The 21,919-nt window shown below is 34.0% G+C and overlaps 1 protein-coding gene across 1 annotated transcript in view; it reads left to right on the plus strand.

Moving 5' to 3' along the window:
• Positions 1-21,919, plus strand: part of PKHD1L1 (PKHD1 like 1) — a 210,869-nt gene that overhangs the window by 174,299 nt on the left and 14,651 nt on the right. The window contains exons 69-73 of the mRNA XM_044658261.1: positions 4,935-5,167; positions 5,350-5,517; positions 7,851-8,008; positions 17,125-17,260; positions 20,984-21,328. Coding sequence (XP_044514196.1) covers positions 4,935-5,167; positions 5,350-5,517; positions 7,851-8,008; positions 17,125-17,260; positions 20,984-21,328 — 1,040 coding nt within the window. The remainder of the gene's footprint in view (positions 1-4,934; positions 5,168-5,349; positions 5,518-7,850; positions 8,009-17,124; positions 17,261-20,983; positions 21,329-21,919) is intronic.

The raw sequence follows: 21,919 nt of genomic DNA on the forward strand, positions 1-21,919 counted from the left end.
CACTCTGCTGATACATAGCAGACATTTAATAAATATTTGTTGACTGATTGATTCTTGTAGGATAAGTTAAACTGTGCAAGTAAAATTTGTTGCCTGTTCCCAAAATTGCTCAAATATATGTTATCTGTTATTCCACCTTTATCCTTCCTGCCTCACCATTTTTTGCCTGTAGAAACAATATACTCGGGATTTTCATTTGTCTATTATTACAAATAAAAAGATGTAAAGACAGAATAATGAAAGTTGTTATAGTCACAAAGGACAATGGATTCAACAAAATGTATTTGCAGCTGTAGTTTTCTTATAAGGATCTATAATACTAAATATGAAAAGCTACAAAAATGTTATCATTTTGTAAAAGATTCTCTGTCTATTTGATTTTGTAGCACCACGATGCAAGTTAAAAGACCTAGGTGGTAAAATAGATCAGAAGATGCTAGGAAAATACATTTATATTACCTTTTTTTTTTAAATAAACTTCTGATGTGGAAAAAATCTAAAACTTCTGCCATTTTACAAAATCATGACCTATATTAAAAAATACAAGTTTTTTCAAAAGTACTTTAACTAAACAATACTGTTTTTATGCCTGAATAAAATGAAAGTGCCCTTAAGGTGCTTGACCTAACACAGAAAACACAGTATAAAGCCCACTCATTTCCTTGGAACTTATTAACCAAACTTTAAAAATCTCTTTTAAAAATCCCTACAGATCTCTGATCTCGATCATAACTCATCAATGCCTTCTCTTCACAAAATTCTTGCTCATCCTTCCTTTGAGGATTTAAGCACAGTGCTGGAAGCTCTCTTTATTCTTTTGTTATTTTGTTGATATTAACACAAGTGGCTTAAATACCTCTGTGTTATTCCTTACTCTTGCTTCAAGACAAGTCAACTTCCATTTCCTAGTTTATCTATATTTTATCTATATCTATACCTATTTATCTATATATTGCTATCTATATATTTAGACATCTATATCTAAATATATCTATATCTATCTGTATAGCTCTCTGAAGATGTGTGATATTTTGTATGTGTGTTTGTGGTCTGTACATGCATGCATGTATGCTATCAGGCATATAGCAACCATTATTGCTAACATGTTACAGCCTACTTAGAACCATTATTGTTAACCATAACCTACTTAGAACCATAAATTGTTATTTAGGTTCCCTTCGATTCTGATTCTTCAAATATTATGTTATTTCATGATTACCAAATTCTGTGTTTCTCAAATTCAAATTTTAAGTGTCTGGGACATAAAGGGATAAAATGCTATTTAGTATGTTTAATGAAAGACAATAATAATCATTTACACATGACATATTTCACATCCGCACAACACCAGATAATACAAATATTATTTTCCCCTTTATATTTACAAGGAAGCTGATGCCCTGAGAAGTCAAGTAAGTGACCACACAGCTAGTAAATTTCTGAGGCTGTATAAAGCAGATCTCATCCCAAGTCTAATGACCTACCAAACTGGCTTTCAGTGTAACCTGTTTATCATTTGGTGATAATACTAATCGACGCTAGGTGGAGCCAAAACAGTACCCGAATTAAGAAATACCAGAGGTAGAGAATTTCACCAGCATCACAATTGGTCATCTTACTGTTCAGAATTTACAAATTATCATATTGCTCTACAGAAATACCCTATAATATATAATATAATGAAAATAATCCTTCTCCCTTCTTTCCTTCTAGGACTACTTTTTTCCTATCACAATATCAAACGTGCTTTTTTTTTTTTTTAACCCTTCCTTTCTTAGTATCAACTGGAAGCCAGAAGGCTGGGCAAATGAGGTGAAGTACCTTGCTCAGGGTCACACAGCAAGGAAGTGCCTGAGGTCAGATTTGAACCTAGATCCTCCCCAACTCCAGGCTACCTAGCTGCCCCTATGCTTTTTTAAGTTATCCATCAAATTTTATCTGTGGTTATCAAGTCTCATCTCTTTCTATAGGTTAATCCTCCAAACCTCCCCTTCAGAAATTCTATACTTCTGTTGTAAAGCATTGCACTGACATTTGAGGCAGGTAGGTGATAGAGTGCTGGAGTTAAGAAGACCTGAGTTCAGGCTAGCCTCAGACATTTGCTAGCTGTGTGACCCCGGGCAAGCCATTAACTTACTTGCCACAGTTTCTTCAGCTTCAAAATGAAAATGATAGCACTTACTTTACAAGGTTGTTTTGAGGGGAATAATTAGATATTACAGTGCCTGCCACAAGGAAGGCAATTAATAAATGCTCATTCCCATTTCTCTTGCTTCAAATCAGCAATCAAATTTTTTCATCTCAGGCCTTCTTTATACTCTTAAAATTATGAATGATCCCCAAAAACATTTGTTTTTGTTAAGTTATACCTATCATTATTTGTCATATTTGAATTTAAACTGATAACTTTTAAAAATCTCATTCATTTAAAATAATAATAAACCCACTCCAGGTTAACACAAATAATATATTTTATGAAAAAATGATTGTATTTTCCAAAACAAAAATTATTTCAAAAAATAGAATTATTTCATATGTTTTTGCAAATCTTTTTAATGTTTGACTCAATAGAAGATGGCTGAATTCTCATATTTGTTTCTGCATTCAGTCTTTTTTGATAGGTTCTTCCAGTTTAAGTGTGTATGAAGAAAATATGGCCTCAGAAAGATGTGCAATTGGAAAAGGGAGGAATATTTTGATAACTTTTTCAAATGACTGGGATATTATTTTTCGATATTATGCCAACACTCAACAAGTGGTAGTTTCTTAAAGGTTATTAGCAATGATTAATCTTAATTAATTGGCTATTAGTGAACTTTTTAAATGTTGTTACATTAAAATCCATAAATCAATCTTGCACCTTAAGTGGATCTTTTATTCAGGCATGATTTGGTCACATATTGGTCATTTGGGAAATATTGGTTCAGTGAGTTATGCAAATATTCTAAATACTGGTATATTTTATTATATAGTATCTAAAATCACAGTCATAAATATCACCACCAAGCTCATCAGAAAAGTTTTAAATATTGGGATACTACTAAGCTCCTGGCAACAGATACATATTTTCTAAACTTTTAAATTTTCCCTTGCAAGCTTAGATTGGCAACACCTGTTCTCAATTATCTTCCTTGAAGTGACAAGCTTACTTCATTCATTTTTGAGAAAATAGGAATAATCTTACTTTATCTGTTAGTTGTTCTTTCAGGTAAAAATGGTATTCAGTGCGAAAAGAGCAGCAAGTTCAACTTGCAACTCAAACAATTACACAAATGTTTCTCCTTGAACCACCAATTGGACTTTGGTAGGCAGCAAAAATATTTAATGTGTACTTCCCATTTCATCAAACAGGGCATTAAAAAAGACGTGTATTCAATAGTTAAGATTTAAAAAAATGAATAATTGTTATTGCTTCATCAAGGGCCTTTTTAAGTGAAACTGTATTTTTTTAAACTGCAAATGTGTGGCAGTAAAGAGTACAAAGATTGCTAGTACATTTGGTGTCATTGGCTTGATTCTTGCTATGATACTAGCAGTTTTATCCACTATTGCTTTTGTTCCATCAATGCAAATGTTATATAATTATGTAAAGTTAAAAACATGAGTCAAAAAAAATACAGTATTTAACACTTTTCAGCAGCATTTTTATCTAATTCCTTGCATTCACTTAAAAGAAGATCTTTCTTAGTTGGTGCAGATATCAGATAAATAAAAGTAGAACAGCAAATTGAGCTACTTTTGGAGATAAATCAATCAGCAAACTTTTATCAAGTGCTTTGTCATTATGTCATGCACTATGCTAAGCCTTGGGGATACAAAAAGAAGCATAAAACTCTCTCTGACCTTGAGAAGTTTACAGTCTAATGGGAGAGACAACATGCAAACAAATCTATAGAAAGCAAGCTATGTTGGAGATAAATAATTAGACAGAAAGCACTAGAATTAAAGAGAGATTGAGGTTCTAGTAAAAGAAAGGATTTCAGTTGGAACTTGAAGATTTATCCATTAAGGCAAAGTTCTGTAGACAAGGTATTAATTAAATCTTCGTGTTTGCAACAAAATCTTTATTTCACAAGTTGTGTGACCTTTGGGAAACTCACCCAGTAGACACCCAGTACACACCAGATCACATTTTGAGAACTGCTATCTTAAAAGCCGTAGTTACTAATAATGATTATTAACCATATTTTAATCTTTTGGTTCCTAACCTTAAAAAAGAGAGAAAGAAAAAAACCACCAGTGGAAGGGATATTTTAATAACTTGTCAGTCAACAATTATTTATTAAGTGCCTACTATATGCAAGGCCTATTGACAATTTGTTGGCACAGTGGATAGAGTGCCAGGTTTGGAGTCAGGAAGATTCATCTCTGAGTTCAAATCTGGCCTTAGACACTTACTAGTTTTTAACCCTGGGCAAGTCACTTAACCCTTTTTGCCTCAATTTGCTCATCTCTTAAATGAACTCGAGAAGAAAATAACAAAATACTCCATATCTTTGCTAAGAAAACCTCGAATGGGGTCATGAAGAGTCAGACATGAGAGAAACAACAAAAATATGTCAGACACTGGGCCAAACCCTGGGAGTACATAGAAAGAAATTTTGCTGTGCTGTGTTCTGTAAATAATATCATTTATATGTGTGGTAAATAAAAACATGGAATGTTACAAACACTCCATAAACATTAAAGCAATCACTCAATGAGACTTGATGTGCCAGAATCATTTTCTGTTTTTCTACATCATTTGCCTTATTGAAATTTTGAAGAAATTCACAGAATTGGCCATAATCTGATCAAATATAGACTTCAGCAATATGTTAGTTATATATGCTATTTAGTTATAGTGAATAACCAAAAATATTCAAGGGGATATTGATGAGCAAGTTAGTGAGTTACTAAGTAATTATTAATTTTGCTTTTCTTTTTTTGCCCAGTAAAGTGAATCCATCAGACTGTGTAGATATGGTATGTGATGCCAAAAGGAAAGCTTTCCTTAAAGATATTGATGGCTCCTTCCTGGGGAGTCCTGGTTCAGTGATACCTCAAGCTGAATATGAATGGAATGGAAATAATCAGCTTGGAGTGGGGGATTATAGAATTCCCAAAGTGATGCTTACATATCTGAATGGCAGCAAAATACCAGTTTCAGAGAAAGCACCATATAAAGGTTTGAGAAAATTTCTTGTTTTTAAAGCAAAACATGTTCTTTGCAATGGAAACACACTGAGCCAATAGCTAAAGAAAGTTTTTCCTTAATAAATGTGATGCGTTTGTTATAGTAAGAAGAAATTCGTGTATTAGAAGAGATTTCATATTTATTAACAAAAATGTATATACCTCTATTTCTAGGAATCATTAGAGATTCAACCTGCAAATATATATCTGAGTGGCAGAGCTATCAATGTTTTGGAATGGAATATGCTATGATGGTTATTGAAAGTCTGGATTCTGACTCAGAAATACGTAGACTTTCACCAGTGGCTGTATTTGCAGATGGTTATGTTGATCTTATTAATGGTAAGTATTCAATCAAAGTGGGCCATATTATTTAATAAATACCTGCTTAATTTTTAACTATTCTATAATTATTCACTGCACATTCTTATCTCAAAACTTTTCTTTCCATGCTTTCCACTTGCAAGTAAAAATAAACCAAAAAATCCTTATATTCAAGAAAAAGATGACTTTTTTTTAATATCAGCCCTGTGAAGTAGAGCAAATATTTAAAATAGACCACATCAAACCAAATAAAAAAATGTAATTGTGTTCCTCCTATTTGTATTGAAAAAGTTGACTTAAAATAAACAGGAGAAAATATTCCTGACTCCTTAAATAGTGTCATTTGTCTTATGTTATCTAAAAGATAAATGATATTTGATAAGACAGAGAACATTAATGAAGGTATCTACACACTGGAAATTTTTAATTCTAGGGGTTAAAAAAATAACTTTAAAGTTCATCTTGATGATTTGAGTATAAGTCTCACAAACTCCATAAAGGCATGTAGCTGATAGCTTATATTCACCAAAGCTGTTCTCAGCAGGTCCTGATAAGGTCCATTTGTAGTCTGATTCAGAAGACATTTATAGAGTGTGATAGATAGATAGATAGATAGATAGATAGATAGATAGATAGATAGATAGATAGAACTATTATATACAAGAAATTATGCTATGTATAGGTGCTATCTATGGTCCATGCTCCACCCTCTCCCCACCTCCCTCTACCCTCATGGATTTGGATGCACTTAGGTGATAGATAGCCTTGTATTCAAAATAGAAACATGGGATGATTCAGTCTTTTTAAAAAAAAAAAAACTCTTACCTTCCATCATAGAATCAATACTGTGTATTAATTCCAAGGCAGAAGAATGGTAAGGGCTAAGCAATGGAGGTTTTAAGTGATTTGTCCAGGGTCACATAGCTAGGAAGTGTCTGAGGTCATCTTTGAAACCAGAACCTTCCATCTCTAGACCTTGCTCTCAATCCACTGAGCTACCTAGCTGCCCCTGGGTTCATGCATTCTTGAGAATAATAATAATAATAATAATAATAATAATAATAATAATCAACTCAATAATTTACATAGCACTTTAAGATTTCTAAAGAATGTTACATATTTTATCTCATTTGCTCTTACAACAACCCTATTAAATAGGTCATATTGTTATTTCCATTTTGTCGATGGGGAAACTAAGACTGAGAGAGACTTGTCCAAGGTCACAAAGCTAGTAAATGACTAAGACAGGATTTGAACTTAGGTCTTCTTGACTCTAAGTCCAGTTCTCTATCCACTACCATTAAAACAACCATATAAAAATCAGGTTTCATTAGTTTTATAGTATGATTTTTTTGGATGAATCCTATTTCCTCCCTCTCACCTCAATACAAACACTGCAAAAGCACAAGAGGAATGTTACCAAAGTGGGATATGTTCCCATATGTTGATAAATAAAAGGCTTAGTAGGGGAAATGCATTACTTTTGCATTCTGCATTTAGGTTGATTTAGAATTCTGACTGAAGTTCAGCTCCAAATATTGATTATTCTTCATGAAGGCAGGAAATTCAGAAAAAAAGCTTATGAATAAATATATCAAGATCCATTATTCAGTATTTCAGTCAGTGTTACATACATTTATTATCTCAGACACTTCAAAATTAAAGCAATGGGTAAATGTTATTGGGGTTTTTCCCTATGAAAGTTGGACTTTAATATGGTACACAGATATACTAAAAGAAGTCTGGGCCTGAGTGGAAAGACATCCACTGTGTCCTGAAAGGCTATCCAGGGAGTCTGAGGAACAGGAGCTGCTCGATCAAATGTTCTTGCCAAATAGGTGGAATTTCATTGAGGTTGATTGACTGCTAAAGCTTATTCTATTTGCTGCCGCTTTCTTTTTTTTTCTTTACCATTTGCTGGCATCCAGGAGAACAACAGATTTCACAAGGATTCCATTTTTTAGAATAAAGTTCAAAAAATGAGGTCATTTTTGAGATATAATCATAAGTCTCCCAAATATCCTTTCTTCTAAATATTTCTAGGAATCTTCCATAATGTCAGTGGGTTTGGGATGGGATTAGATGTTTAATTAGGCCAGTATCAGAAGACTAAACTGTTTTGGGAAGGCAAACAGTACAGGTGTCAGCAGGTTGACTATGAGTTGACAGGCTACAGCCCCAGGCCAGGCAGAGCCTGTACTGAGGTAACTAACACAGACCAATAACAAGGGAAGGTAAAAAGGAGCACTCCCAGGCTTAATTGCATAATTCAAGCAAATTATCCTAATTTTCCTAGAGAAGTTTATAATATTTTTTTAATTGGGGAAAGGTGACCTTTCCTTGTTTTTTAGGCCCACAGGATCATGGCTGGTGTGCTGGATACACATGTCAGAAGAGGTTGTCACTGTTTCACAGCATTGTTGCCCTAAACAAATCTTATGAAATTTATTTTACTGGCACTAGTCCTCAGAAACTTCGACTAATGTTGCTTAATGTTGAACAAAACAAGGTAAGGCAAAATGTTATTAAACCTTTCCTAAAAGCAGCTTCAAGATTTGTCCTAGCTACTAGCGACCCCACCCCTCCTCTATCTGAGCTAATTTTTAGTCCACTTGTGGAATCCCTATTTAAGAAAGGACAATAATGAGCTAGAGTAAATCAAGAGGAGAATTTAGGATGACAAAGAGCCTTGAGATAATGATTTAAGGTTTGTTTGAAAGAACTAGACCCCTGACCAGCAGAGACAGTACCTCTACCCCCTTCTTCCTCCTTCCTCTCTATCTACTCCTTCCTTCTCCATCCATAAAAAAGTTCTTCCTAGCACTGAAAGCCAGTTTTTAGCTTCCATCCCTAACAGTGGCCCAACCTTTCACTAATCTACAGAATCCTAATCTAGCTTAATTAAAGGTGGAATGTATGTAAATATATATATATACATATGTGTGTGTGTGTGCATCTACATAATATCTTAAAATAGAATTGTCCCTAGAAAATTATTGCTCAGACTGGATCTGCCAATGTGCCATGTTTAAAGCCTTTAGAAAGATCACTGACAAACCAGAAGATAACAAATCTATAGCCAACAGTGCAGCCTCCAGTAGTCCCTCAATCACTCTGAGGCTTATGGTTCTTGCTAGACCATGGGGCTCTATTAGAAAAGGATTCTGTAACACCAAGGAGCTATGAGTATGGGCTCAGATACAGATGGCAAGGCTCATGTTACCAAATTTAAGTGAGTAAACAATCACTCTTTCTGGCATACTACTCTCCATCTAGTGAATTGCCCCCCAAAAATTTGCATGATAATGTTTGAGACTTTCTCCCAGGCTCTGCTGAAGTGTATGACCATCTGATCTAAACTGTCTAGAACTTTGGTCATCTTTGAAGACACAGCAATATAGCTAATAAGTATCAGAGGCCAGATTTTAATTCAGATCTTCCTGACTCCAGGTCCAAGAGTCTGTCCACTATACCACGTAGCTTTTCTCCAAATCTTCATTAAGTTCCCTTTAAATGTAGCTCTCTGCAAGAGACCAGTTATGGAGTTAATTCCTCTGCTGAGCCCACAGCCAGGATCTCTCTTTCACCACTAAGGAGTCTCACTCCCTGAAACTTCTGTCTTCCTCTAATCTTCCCACATCTGTCTGCAGGTGCTTCTGGAGAAGCCATTGCTATTGTCTCTGTTTGCCAGTGAGACCTCTGATATTCCCTCTTTTGAACTGAATTCACAAAGCTACTGTCTGGGCCTATCCAGCTTAGGATATTTGCTTGTCTAAAGTCAGAAAAGAATAAACACACCCACACCTACACTAACACATGCACAACAAAACAAAGCAAAACAAAAATACTCAAAAGTAGTCATATGCTCTTCACCAGTTGGAATGAAGGACCCTCCAAAAAGTAGGAGGCCTGACTCCGTGAAGCTACCAAACAGACAACCAACTCCTAAGCAAGCCTTAAACCCAGGGAGCAGTGCAGATTGCATAGAACTGATTCCAACAGAAGATGCTGGAGTTTTTGGCACTAGTGAAGTCTAAGGAACATTAGAGGGAAGAAAACATGCAATGGTCCTGCAGAAAAATCAGCTAGAGCCTGTGTGGAAAATTGCAGCTGTGGAGTAGAGGAAGGGAACATGGCTGTAGAAGTGAAGAGACTGGACTGGCTTTCACCAGAATGTCAATAAAAAGCCTACATTCCCACAAAGTAACTCCAATAATACCCTCCCTATAATGACTTCAGTAGCAGGATTTGGATTAGTGGGATTGGCCTTTCTACTAGTAGTATGATGATGAATTGTAAACTGATTATGCCAGTCTTAGAAGCAAAAACATGAGAGATTTGGAAAAGAACCAGATGCAAAAGAATATGGACTTCATTGTTAACTGAAATTTGATAAGATGCATAGCCTAGAAATAAGGAGTGAGATGCTTAGAACATCTCATCAGAACCATTAAGCAGTATTTGAAAATGTGTGTCTTGTTTTTTTTTTTTATTAAGGAGTTGTTATCTCAGTCATTGCCATAATTACTAGTGAACTAACTGGTCATTTTAGCCAGTGGATGCTCAACCTCATATGTACATTCAGTTCTAGCAGACTAAACTTTAAGTTATCCGTTCCTCTAAGTCTTCAGCCAAAAAGATTTTTCATCACACAGTAGCATCTCTGATTTGTCATGACCAGAAATACCACCATACAAAAAACAGTGTGTTGTGCTATCTGTGCATTCTCAAAGTCTTCCTCCTCCCCCATTGAGTATGTTACTAGAAGAAATAAATTTTATCTATACTATATACTAAGACCTTTCTGTAAATGAAGCCACAAGGTACAAAGAAGTCATAGCTAAATAGAAAGTTACTTGGAGGCTGTCTGAAATTAAGCAAACAGGGATTTGTTGAAGATGGCCTCCTTCTGCTCCCAAGGGCAATGTGTTTTATTTTAAGAGACATTTGTTCATTTCACATTTCAGTATTCATGTGAAGCACAACAAAAAGGCCACCATAAAGATCACTCGTGTGTGCTCGTGTGTGTAAATATCCATTGTAAAGGACAGAGAAGTAGAGAAGTTCAGTGAAGTAGTTGGCAAAATCTTCCAAAACAAATCAATACACACCAGATAAATATAGAGGAAAAAAAATGGGCAAAGGAAATGTCAAAAACTATGTCCAGAAATATTCTACAGGTGAAAATTCATAGACTTTAGACAACTCAAGACCTTCACACCTATGTGCCATGATTATGTTCTTGAAGAATGAATCACCTCTGCCATGCTCCTGTGAGCCCCTGCTGCTGCCTGGCTTGTCATCTTCCTGATGAATCTGAACAAGCAAGTTGACATTGCCCACTGTCCTGAATAGCCTAAATTCTGTAGTGAGATCGAACACCAATATTTGCTTTGGAAAAGGATATATCTAGCAGCTATTCTAAAGATGAAGACATGTAGCAAGTCCTAGTGTTAAACTCTCTTTAAAACTATTGGTTCTTTTGGCTGGCCTCAAATAGCAATGTGTCTAGGAACTAACACTCTTTTATATGATCTGATACAAGGCTATACAAGTATCTTTTGCTCTTGACCTTTAAACCCAAATGACACAAGACTCTATGTTTGTCTTTGTTTTGGTAGATAGATTCCTAAGTATTTTATATTGTCTAGGGTGATTTTAAATGGTGTTTCTCTTTCTACCTCTTGCTGCTCTAATGTGTTGGAAATATATAGAAATGCTGATGATTTATGTGCATTTATTTTGTATCCTGCAACTTTGCTAAAGTTGTTGATTATTTCTACAAGCTTCTTAGTTGATTCTCTAGGATTTTTTAAGTATACCATCATATCATCTGCAAAGAGTGATAGCTTAGTCTCCTCATTGCCTATTTTGATATCTTCAATTTCTTTTTCTTCTCTAATTGCTACTTCTAGTGTTTCTAGTACTATGTTGAATAATAGAGGTGTGATAATGGGCATCCTTGTTTTACTCCTGATCTTATTGGGAAGGCTTCTAATGCATATGATGTTTGTTGATGGTTTTAGGTATATACTGTTTATTATTTTTAGGAAAGATCCATCTATTCCTATAATTTTCAGTGTTTTCAATAGGAATGGATGCTGTATTTTTTTTCAGCATCTATTGAGATAATCATGTGATTTTTGTTTGTTAGATTGTTGATATGGTCAATTATGTGGATGGTTTTCCTAATGTTGAACCATCCTTGCATTCCTTGTATAAATCCCACCTGATCATGGTGGATGATCCTCTTGATTACTTGCTGGAGTCTCTTTGTTAATATTCTATTTAAAATGTGAAGGAAGAGGGCCTAGCAGTACCAGATATTAAACTATACTATAAAGCAGCAGTCATCAAAACAATATGGTACTGGCTAAGAGACAGAAGGGAGGATCAGTGGAATAGACTTGGGGTAAATGACATCAGCAAGACAGTGTATGATAAACCCAAAGAGCCCAACTTCTGGGACATGAATCCACTATTTGACAAAAACTGTTGGGAAAATTGGAAAACAATATGGGAGAGATTAGGTTTAGATCAACATCTCACACCCTACACCAAGATAAATTTAGAATGGATGAATGACTTGAATATAAAGAAGGAAACTATAAGAAAATTAGCTGAACATAGAATAGTATACCTGTCAGATCTATGGGAAAGGGAAAATTTTAAAACCAAGCAACAGTTAGAGAAAATTACAAAATGTAAATTAAATGGTTTTGATTATATTAAACTAAAAAGCAAAATTTTACAAGAAGGTTCATTGGTTGGTTGCCAGAATGCAAAACCACAAGGGGTTTGTTCCCATGACCATATCATAATGATATGAAAATGCTAGGATATGGCACCAGCCAGTCAGAAGACATACTGAAATAAAAATCTCTGGGCCTCCTCATAGAAAAGGGCCCTAATACCAGTAGTCTTTAAATTAAATGGTAGTCATTCTCCAATACCCCCAAGAAATGATGTTCATAACCTCTTTTAAAGCTAGTTTTTGCTTGTTCATTATTGTGTTTTATTTAGTGAAGTATAATTTCATCCATCTCAGTTTGAGCAAAAGAACATTTTTATGTGATGGCCTTAATATTGGACAGCAAAGTTAAAATATAAAATAAAGCCCAAAGGTGCTAGATATGACAAACAGGGAATATCATCATAAAAAATGAAGCTAGATATTGCTATATGAAGAAATAGCATCAGTGACTAAGCAGTTGAAAACATAAAGAGCAGTTCTGAAAGACAGTTTTCTACAATAGCTATTCATTTATCATCACAAAAATAAGTGAGAAGTACAGAGAAAATAGGATTCTTCAAGATCTATTGGTTATTTATTTTTAAAACAATGTTTTTTTACCCATTATTACATAATGGAGACTTGAAGGCTTTTCTTAACTAAATATCTCCCGTGAATTTTTTTTAAAAAATACAGATAACTATGATGTGGATTTGTGTATATATATAAAACTTTGTTCAATAATCTGTTTGATTAGTATTAACATCAAATGGGAAGACACCTACTCATTTAAGGTGTCTGTTGTGAAAGGGAATTCTTGGTTTGCTGTGAGTTCACACCTTACTTGATGCTAGGTGAGAACAAGCCAGAAACTTAAGAAAGGTGTGATTCCAAAGATCAGAACTCAGACAATTTGGAAGCTGTGATTGGCCCTTGTGAAAAAGGGCAGGGACAGGAAACTACCATAAAAGCCATGAAGGCAGGCTGGTGAAGAAGTCTGGTAAAGAAGGACAGAGTGAACTCCAAGAAGAGAGTCACTCCAAGAAGGAGAGAGTGAACTCCAAGCAGAGAGTCACTCCAAGAAGGAGAGAGTGAACTCCAAGCAGAGAGTCACTCCAAGAAGGAAGTCGGCTTCAAGATGAAGGTCAGCTCAAAGAAGAAAGTAGGCCTCAGAGTCACCTTCAGCTCCAGTCATTGTCTTGAATAACTGGTTTTCCCTTCCTGTCTTCTGGAAGGAGTTTAATTCTGATTGAAGGTTAACAAGTCCTGGCTGGGCCAAGCACTGGAACAATATTTAGTTAGATAGGTTAATGTCTTTTTCAATCCTTTTGTATTTCTCTACTTTCACTTCTTTTATAAATAAAAGATTTATGATTTTCATATGTGTAGCCAAAACATTAATTTAAACACTTACACTGTTACTATCATGGAAGATGTTCTGTACATAGTACATATAGAAGGATTCTCTACTGTTGATGAAGTTCTCCATGTACTCCTATTCAAAGATACATTGTACTAATATCATCAAACCCTAGAATCCTGCAAAGCCTCCTCAGCAAAGTTCACAGTAATGAGAGAGATTTCTGCTGGAAAAAGAAGATGGATGAAAAATATATAAGTATTCAGGTTCTGAGATGGAGTTTCATAGGCATCGCATTCATTCATTCAATAAATATTTACTAATCACCTACTATATGCCAGGCACTGGGGATATAACAACACACAAAGAGAGATGGGGACACAGAGAGACAAAGACAGGCACAGAAGGGTGGAGGTGAAGAATGGGAGACAGAAACAACCTTGCCCTCAAGAATGGTATATAAATTATACCCACATATATTTACATATATTACTATTCATATAATTACTACTTGGAGAAAATAACATGCACAAGGACATGGCAACACAAAAATAATAGCATTTATGTGGTGTTTAAGGTTTACGAAGCACTTTATATATGTTAACTCATTATATGCTCACAATAACCCTCATAAGTAGGTAATATTATCTCCATGTTATAAACAGGTAAACTGAGGTACTGAGAGTGTATATGGCTTATCTAGGATTACATAGCTAGTAAATATCTAAGGCAGGATTGAAACTTGGATTTTCCTAACTCCAAGTCCCTCACTGTATCCATTGTGTTTATATATTAACTTTAATAACACTATACAATTCCAGTAATATATAATATTATTATCCTACTTCCATACTTCTTTCTTCAGCCATGTAGCTATGAGTATAAAAAACTCATATTTTCATAGGACTTTAGAATTTACAGAGAACTTTTGTCATAACTCAGTGCTATGAGTAACGCAAATATTATTATTGCCATTTTACAAATAAGGAAACTGAGATCCAAAGAAAATTACTTTCTGAAGGTCATATTGTTAACAGTAATAGAGATTAGAACTGAATCCAAGTCTTCTTGTCTCCAGATCACTGTTTTTAATATTACAATATGGTATATCATGAGATATTTTTAAAGAATTACACCAGAATTTGAAATAGTGTTGTTTGTTTGTTTTTTTAAAATAGTCACTATAGGGTCTATTAGGTTACAGTTTTTGTTTCTAATGGTCATAGCATTACTCCTAACATTTCTGATTATGCTATAAGCTATAAATCCTTTTTAGAAACTGATAAAATATTTAGGAGGTAAATATACTGAAGTAGGTCAAATTTGGTAAGATGAGCCTATGCTATCATTCTTGGTAAGAAAAACATATAAGGTAGAAGCAGCTAGTTGACACAGTGGATAAAGTTCTGCACTCAGAGTCAAAAAGATCTCAATTCAAATCTAACCTCAGATGCATCCTACCTCTGTGCTCCTGGGCAAATCACTTAATTTCTAGCTTACCTCAGTTTCTTTATTTGTAAAATGGTGATAATAATAGCACGTACTTGCCAGGATTGTTCTGAGGATATATATAATATCTGTGAAGCACTTTGTAAACCTTGAAGTACTGTATAATGCTAGCTAAAATAAATAAAAAGATATAACTATAATTTTATTATTTAGCTTGTTAAATTAGCTCAGAAAACAGTTCCAAAATAGGAATTCTAGAAATGTTTTGAGAAAATAAGTATACAGGCTCTAAAGGTGATTAGTTGAAATGGATAATAATATTTGAATGCATGTATTCTGCTTTCTTTTGTTTAAAAGTTGAGGCAGGGTGGAGTGTGGCAGCTAGGTGGCTCAGTAGATAGAGAGCCAGGCCTAGAGATAGGAGGCCATGGGTTCAAATTTGACCTCAGACACTTCTTAGTTATGTGACCCTGAGCAAATCACTTAACACCATTTGCCTCCCTTTCTGATCTTCTGCCTTGGAACCAATATTTGTACAGATTCTAAGTCAGAAGAAGGTAAGGGTATTTTATTTTATTATTTTTTTTTATCATTTTTTTTAAACCCTTACCTTCCATCTTAGAATACTGTGTATTGGTTCTAAGAGAGAGGAGTGGTAAGGGCTAGGCAATGGGGGTCAAGTGACTTGCCCATGGTCACACAGTTAGGAAGTGTCTGAGGCCAGATTTAAACCCAGGACCTCCCCTCTTTGGGCCTGGCTCTCAATCCACTGAGCCACCAAGTGCCCCCAAGGGTATTTTAAAAAAGAGTTCAGAGGGGCAGCTGGATAGCTCAGTGGATTGAGAGCCAGGCCTAGAGGTGGGAAATCCCAGGTTCAAATCTGGCCTCAGACATGTCCCAGCTGTGTGACCCTGGGCAAGTCACTTAACCCCCATTGCCTAGCCCTTACCACTCTTCTGCCTTGGAGCCAATACATAGTACTGACTCTGAGACGGAAGGTAAGGGTGTAAAAAAATAAATAAATAAAAATAAAAAAGAGTTCGGGGGGGGGGGGTATATTTTTTCCAAATTTATTAATAGATTTTTTTAGATTACTTTTATTTCTGAATACTTCTCTCCTTCCTTTCCTACCCAATAAGCTGCCCTTTTGTAAGAGAAAAATAGAAAATAAAAAGGGAAAAAAATTAATTCCAAACTAACTAGCACATTAACTAAGATAATATATATGTTATAAACCATATCCATAGGTCCTCACCTCTGCAGAGAAGGAAAAAAGTTGCATTTCCTAATCTCTCAGGTCAAGTTTTATCATTGTACTTCCAAAGTATTGAATTTCTTTTTTTTCCCTCCATTGCTATTGTAGCCAGTATTGTATTCCTAGTTCTATTTTCTTCATCCCACATCAACTACTATAAGTCTTCCTATACTTCTCAGAATTCTCAGTACTTACCATTTCCTAGTAATATACCAATGCATTCATGTATGACATTATTTATTATTCACCATCAGTAGACATCTAATTTCTTTCCAGTTCTTTGTTACTGCCCCCCACCCACCCACACAAAAGTACTGCTTGTATTTTTGTGCCTATGGGGCCTTTTTGTCTTTGACTTTGAGTATATGGCTCAGAATGGAATCCCTAGTTAAAGTATATGAACATTTTAGTAATTTTAAAAGGATAATTCAAAATTAGAAAGTAGCTACTTAATAATTTTATATTATTATATTAAGAAAAATTAGGTATGAAAATGAAACAAAAATGAAATAGAAAGAAGGAGCTTTTGCTTTTTTTACTTTTGGGTCCATGGACTAACTTTCATTAGATGAACTGTCAGATTTTATGTAGGTTCACTTCATTTTAATTAGACAATGTTAGACATGTGTTTATTTTCAAAACTGCAATTTTAAATATTTTAAAATCATTAATTATCTAATTATATGTGATACTATTCTTTGTGGGGTGCTGTATTAGTTAGAGAATTATACAAAAAGAACCACACAGACCTTGGCTTTTAGGAATTTACAATTGTGCTTTATATTCTATGTTTTAAAGGCCTACACATTTATATCTTTTTTTTAATAGGTTGTTCGAGTAGCAATTTTTTTTTCTACTCTTCAGCGTCTGGATGTCTATGTAAACAATTCTCTGGTTTGTCCTAAAAATACAGTATGGAACCATCAACAGCAGGACTGTGAATTTAACATTCACCTACAAACAGGTAATCCCCCTGAAATTACAATCCCCCCCAAAAAACATTATTTTTTCTTAAGTGTAAAGCTTTGTTATTAAAATTTATATATGCACAAATCAGAGGATCACAAATATCACAAAATCTCAAAGTGGGAAAGGAATGTCAGGGATTATCTAGTCCAACAAGTGCCTGAATAGAAATTCCTTAGTTCAACAAATCTAAGCATCCATTTTGAAGACCTAAAGTGAAAATAAACAACTAACTCCTCAAGCAACTCATCTCATTTTTTTTTTAAACCCTTCGGTGTATTGTCTCATAGGTGGAAGAGTGGTAAGGGTAGGCAATGGGGGTCAAGTGACTTGCCCAGGGTCACACAGCTGGGAAGTGGCTGAGGCTGGGTTTGAACCTAGAACCTCCTATCTCTAGGCCTGGCTCTCACTCCACTGAGCTACCCAGCTGCCCCCATCCCATTTTTTAACAGCTTGGATTGTTGAGAAGTTTTTCCTTATGTAATCCTTTTCATGCCCAAAAGTCATGATCATGCTAAAGACCCCGTCATAAAAGTAAACAATTATTTATTTATTATGCTGGGTCTTCTCTTTCTTAATACTCATATGCCATCTCATTTTGAAATTTTGTGAGGAAATTAAGTCAAGCTCACTGAATTATAGTTTGTAGAGTCTATTCTTTTTCTTTTGTTGACCTGTTCATATGTAAACAGCTTGTTTGTTGGAAGTGGCAGAAATAAAGAACCTGTGTGCAAGGAAAACTAATTAAAATCAACTTGTAAAGAAAATTGTCTCCCAGGCAAAATGTTAAGGAGAAACATAGCCTGTTCTAAAGATTAAATTAAGAATTGCCCCTTAGGTAAATGTTTTTAGAGGACTTTTTTTATCACAAAGAAATGACTAATAATGACTACAAAACACTGTGATCCACAAGCTCATTTACTTCTGATTATGATTGAGTAAATTATGAATCAAATACCTTGGGGAAATTATATAAGAACTATTAGATTCATAGTTGACAGCCTTTTGGAGTTTTACCACATAAAATAAAAATGAGTCACTGACCACCAAGATGTTCTGGAAGATATAAAAGTCAATAAGTGAAGAAACCATAGGAAGAGATGGAACAACAAACAGAAGAATGAGTTGAAATCAGGAGTTAAATTCAAACCTAGAGAGAAAATTTTTAGCTTTCTCCATTTACAAACCCAAATCTTTCATTTTACAAATCAAGAAGGCAAGGCCCAGAAATGTCAGATGATTTCCTAAAGGGTTACATAGCTAATAACTTTGAGCCAATAACTGAATCAAAGTTCTCTGACTCTTGCCACTGAACCACAATGATTATTTCATTTTAAAGAATAAAACCAAGTGTCCAATTTTTATAAAATTAAAATTTCCTTTTCAGTAGGACTACCTTATCTTGATGACTCCACATTTTATTATTCTACACATTTCCCTTTTTAAAGTTATTTGTCATAATGCAATGAACCAACACAAATTCTTGAACATTATTTAAATAGTCATTTCATGAGAATTCTCTGCCACCTTTGAAGAAATCAGTCCTTGAATAAAATTTATTTGTAATTCAGTAAGGCTTCTGTAGGATAAACAGTAAAGCAGTGTTATTGCAATAATCTACCTTTGAGACTTTTAATAATACACTGTTTTACATGCTTTTGTTTTTAGTAAAAATAGCAAGCTTTGTAGCACAGGTGTTCTTTGTAATAATTGATAAGAAGTAGAACAGAAACCAAATGGCAGTGTAAGTCTAGTTGATTTTTAAAAATTTATTTCTATTTTTTTTGTTTGTTTGTTACATTTAAATACCCAGTTCACTCCCTCCTTCTTATCCTTCCTCTCCTCCTGCCCCCAGTTTGAGAAGGAATCATTCAACAAAAAGATATATGTATATATAAAACTGTGTCTTATTTCTATTTATCAGTTCTTTCTCTGGAGATAGACATAGACAAGTCATTCTCCAAACACTATTTCTGTTGTTGTATATAATGTTCTCTTGGTTCTGCTCATTTCACTCTTTGAAATCTCATGTAGGTCTTCCTATATAATAGGAACTTCTAATAGAGCATTGTTGGTATTATATAGAAAAGCTAATGATTTAAGTGAGTTTCTTTCATATGCTATTATTTTGCTAAAATCATTGATATTCAACTAATTTCTATTTGAATCTTGAGGATTTTCTATATATAAATATATGTATGCCATCACATAATCCGTAAAAAGAGATGGTTTTATTACCGCTTTGCCTGATTCCTTCAATTTCTTTTATTCTCTTGTTGCTAATGCTAGCATTCCTAATGCTATATTAAATAATATTGGTGATAAGGGTTATCCTTGTTTCACTCCTGAATTTATAGGGAAAGTTTCTGATTTATCCCCATTACAGATGTTTGCTGATAGTTTTAAGCATATACTTCTTATTATCCTAATTTAAAATATCAATGTATACCTATGTTTTCAAATTTTTTTAATAGGAATGAGTTATGTTTTATCAAAAGATTTTTCTGCATCTCTTGATAGAATCATTTTTGTTACTTTTGTTGATGTAATCAGTTATGTTAATACTTTTTCTTATATCCCATCCCGACTACATGGTATAAGTCCTATTTGGTCATAATATATAATATTTGTGATATACAATTGTAAACTCCTTGCTAATATTTTATTTCAGGATTTTTGCTAAATTCTATATTCATTAATGAAAATAGCCTATAATTTTCTTTCTTGTTTTTGCTTTTCCTGGTTTAGGTATCATGAAGGGAATTTGGCAGGACTCTCTTCTTTACCAATTGTTCTAAAATTTTATTTAATATAGTAATTAGATGATCTTTAAATGTTTAGTAAAATTCACTTGTAAATCCATCTGGCCTTGATGCTTTTTTCTTAGGAAGTTAATTTATGACCTATTCAATTTCCTTTCCTAAAATAGGTTTATTTAGTTATTCTATTTCTTGCTCTGTTGGTATAATTTATATTTATGTAAGTATTCATCCATTTCACTGAAATTGTTAAATTTGTTGGCATATAATTGGGCAAAATAATTCCTAATAATTATTTTTATTTCATCTTCATTAGTGGTAAATTCACCCTTTTTATTTTTGATGCCAATGATTTATTTTTCTTCTCTTTTTAAAAAATCATGTTATCAATGGTTTATTTTTTTATCAACTTCTTAGATTTTGTGAAATAAATTGTTTAATTTCTGCCTTTCTCTCCTCATTGCCTAGCATAATGCCAGGCACATAGTAGGTACTTAATATGAGCTTGATGAATAGGTTGAATTTTTTTATGAGGTCTTTGAAATTTTAAACATTTAAATAGGACTACATGGATAATTTCTTTCTTTTTTTTTTTTACTTCATTCACCATTCTAGGTACTGAGGATAGAAAAACAGAAATATATTTAGGTACATCATTTACATAGTAAATAGGGTGAATTTATAATAGGTTTAATAACTATTTGCAGGTGAATTATAAAAAGTTGAACACTGGTATGCTATTGTTGTTATTAGTAATATGTTACTAAAATAATGCATTTTCATTTTCCATATCAGTAATATGAATGTTCTTGTCTTTAAAAATATAAGGTACAAAGTGACAAAACTCTGAAAAGAAAATTTTCTCAATTCTCTAGTTTCAAAGTACTAAATGCTGTATGATGAATGGAATAGACAAAATAAAACATCTTGAATTTTACTCTTCTGGCTATTTTCCTAAACAGGGGGATACCTTCCTACCTTGAATTCTGCTGTCTCTGGTGAAAATTATTTTGACAGAACCTATCACATGCTTCATCTTTTGGTTAAAGGACCTACTCCTATTGAAGTCCATACCACTGCAGTCCTGTTTGTTTCTTTTAAATTACCAGCAATGACAGAAGATCATTTTTATAGTTCTAGTAATCTGGTTAGAAATCTTGCCTCATTCCTGAAGATACCAGCCAACAAAATTCGCATCACCAAAATAATTAGAGAGAATGGCCGAAGGAAGAAGAGAATGGCAGTGATTGACATTGAACTAGAGATTGGGGAACCACCTGCCCAGATACTAAGCAATCACACTACAGGCACGTATAATAGAAAGATATGACATGATATATATTATGTTATATGAGATATCAGATAATTGTGTGTATATTATATGATAATAGGATATGACTTCATAGTTCTGTCAAAATCATGTTGACCCTAGAGATCTAGCTTGGCTCCCTAGAGAGTAGGATGAATCTGAATACAGAAAATATGAGGCAATGTGTTGGAGAAGAACTTAATGTCTAAAAAGCACAAGTCAAATCTTTACTTTGTCACCTTGGACAATTCAATTAACTTTACTTGCTCTTAGTTTCCTCATCTTTCAAATGAAAGGATTGCATTAGATAACTGCTAAGGTATATTGCTGCCTTAGTGAATCCTGTGATTCAGCTTTGTTTGGATTCTCTACCCAATATGCCTTACCTTTCCTCCTGTAAGTATTGGGCACTACAGAGGAGCCTTGTTTTCTGCATTGGTATTGTAGCAACAGAGTCAACTCCGTGAGGGTACAATGTAAATAATATGATAATTCCTAGTTGCTGTAGAAGAGTTTTGAGGATACTAAATTTCTCTGTGACTCATTTTGCCTATCTGTATGTGTTATATACAAAGCAATGTAAGCCTTC

The sequence above is a fragment of the Gracilinanus agilis genome, chromosome 1 (genome assembly GCF_016433145.1).
Source record: "Gracilinanus agilis isolate LMUSP501 chromosome 1, AgileGrace, whole genome shotgun sequence".
NCBI lineage: Eukaryota > Metazoa > Chordata > Mammalia > Didelphimorphia > Didelphidae > Gracilinanus > Gracilinanus agilis.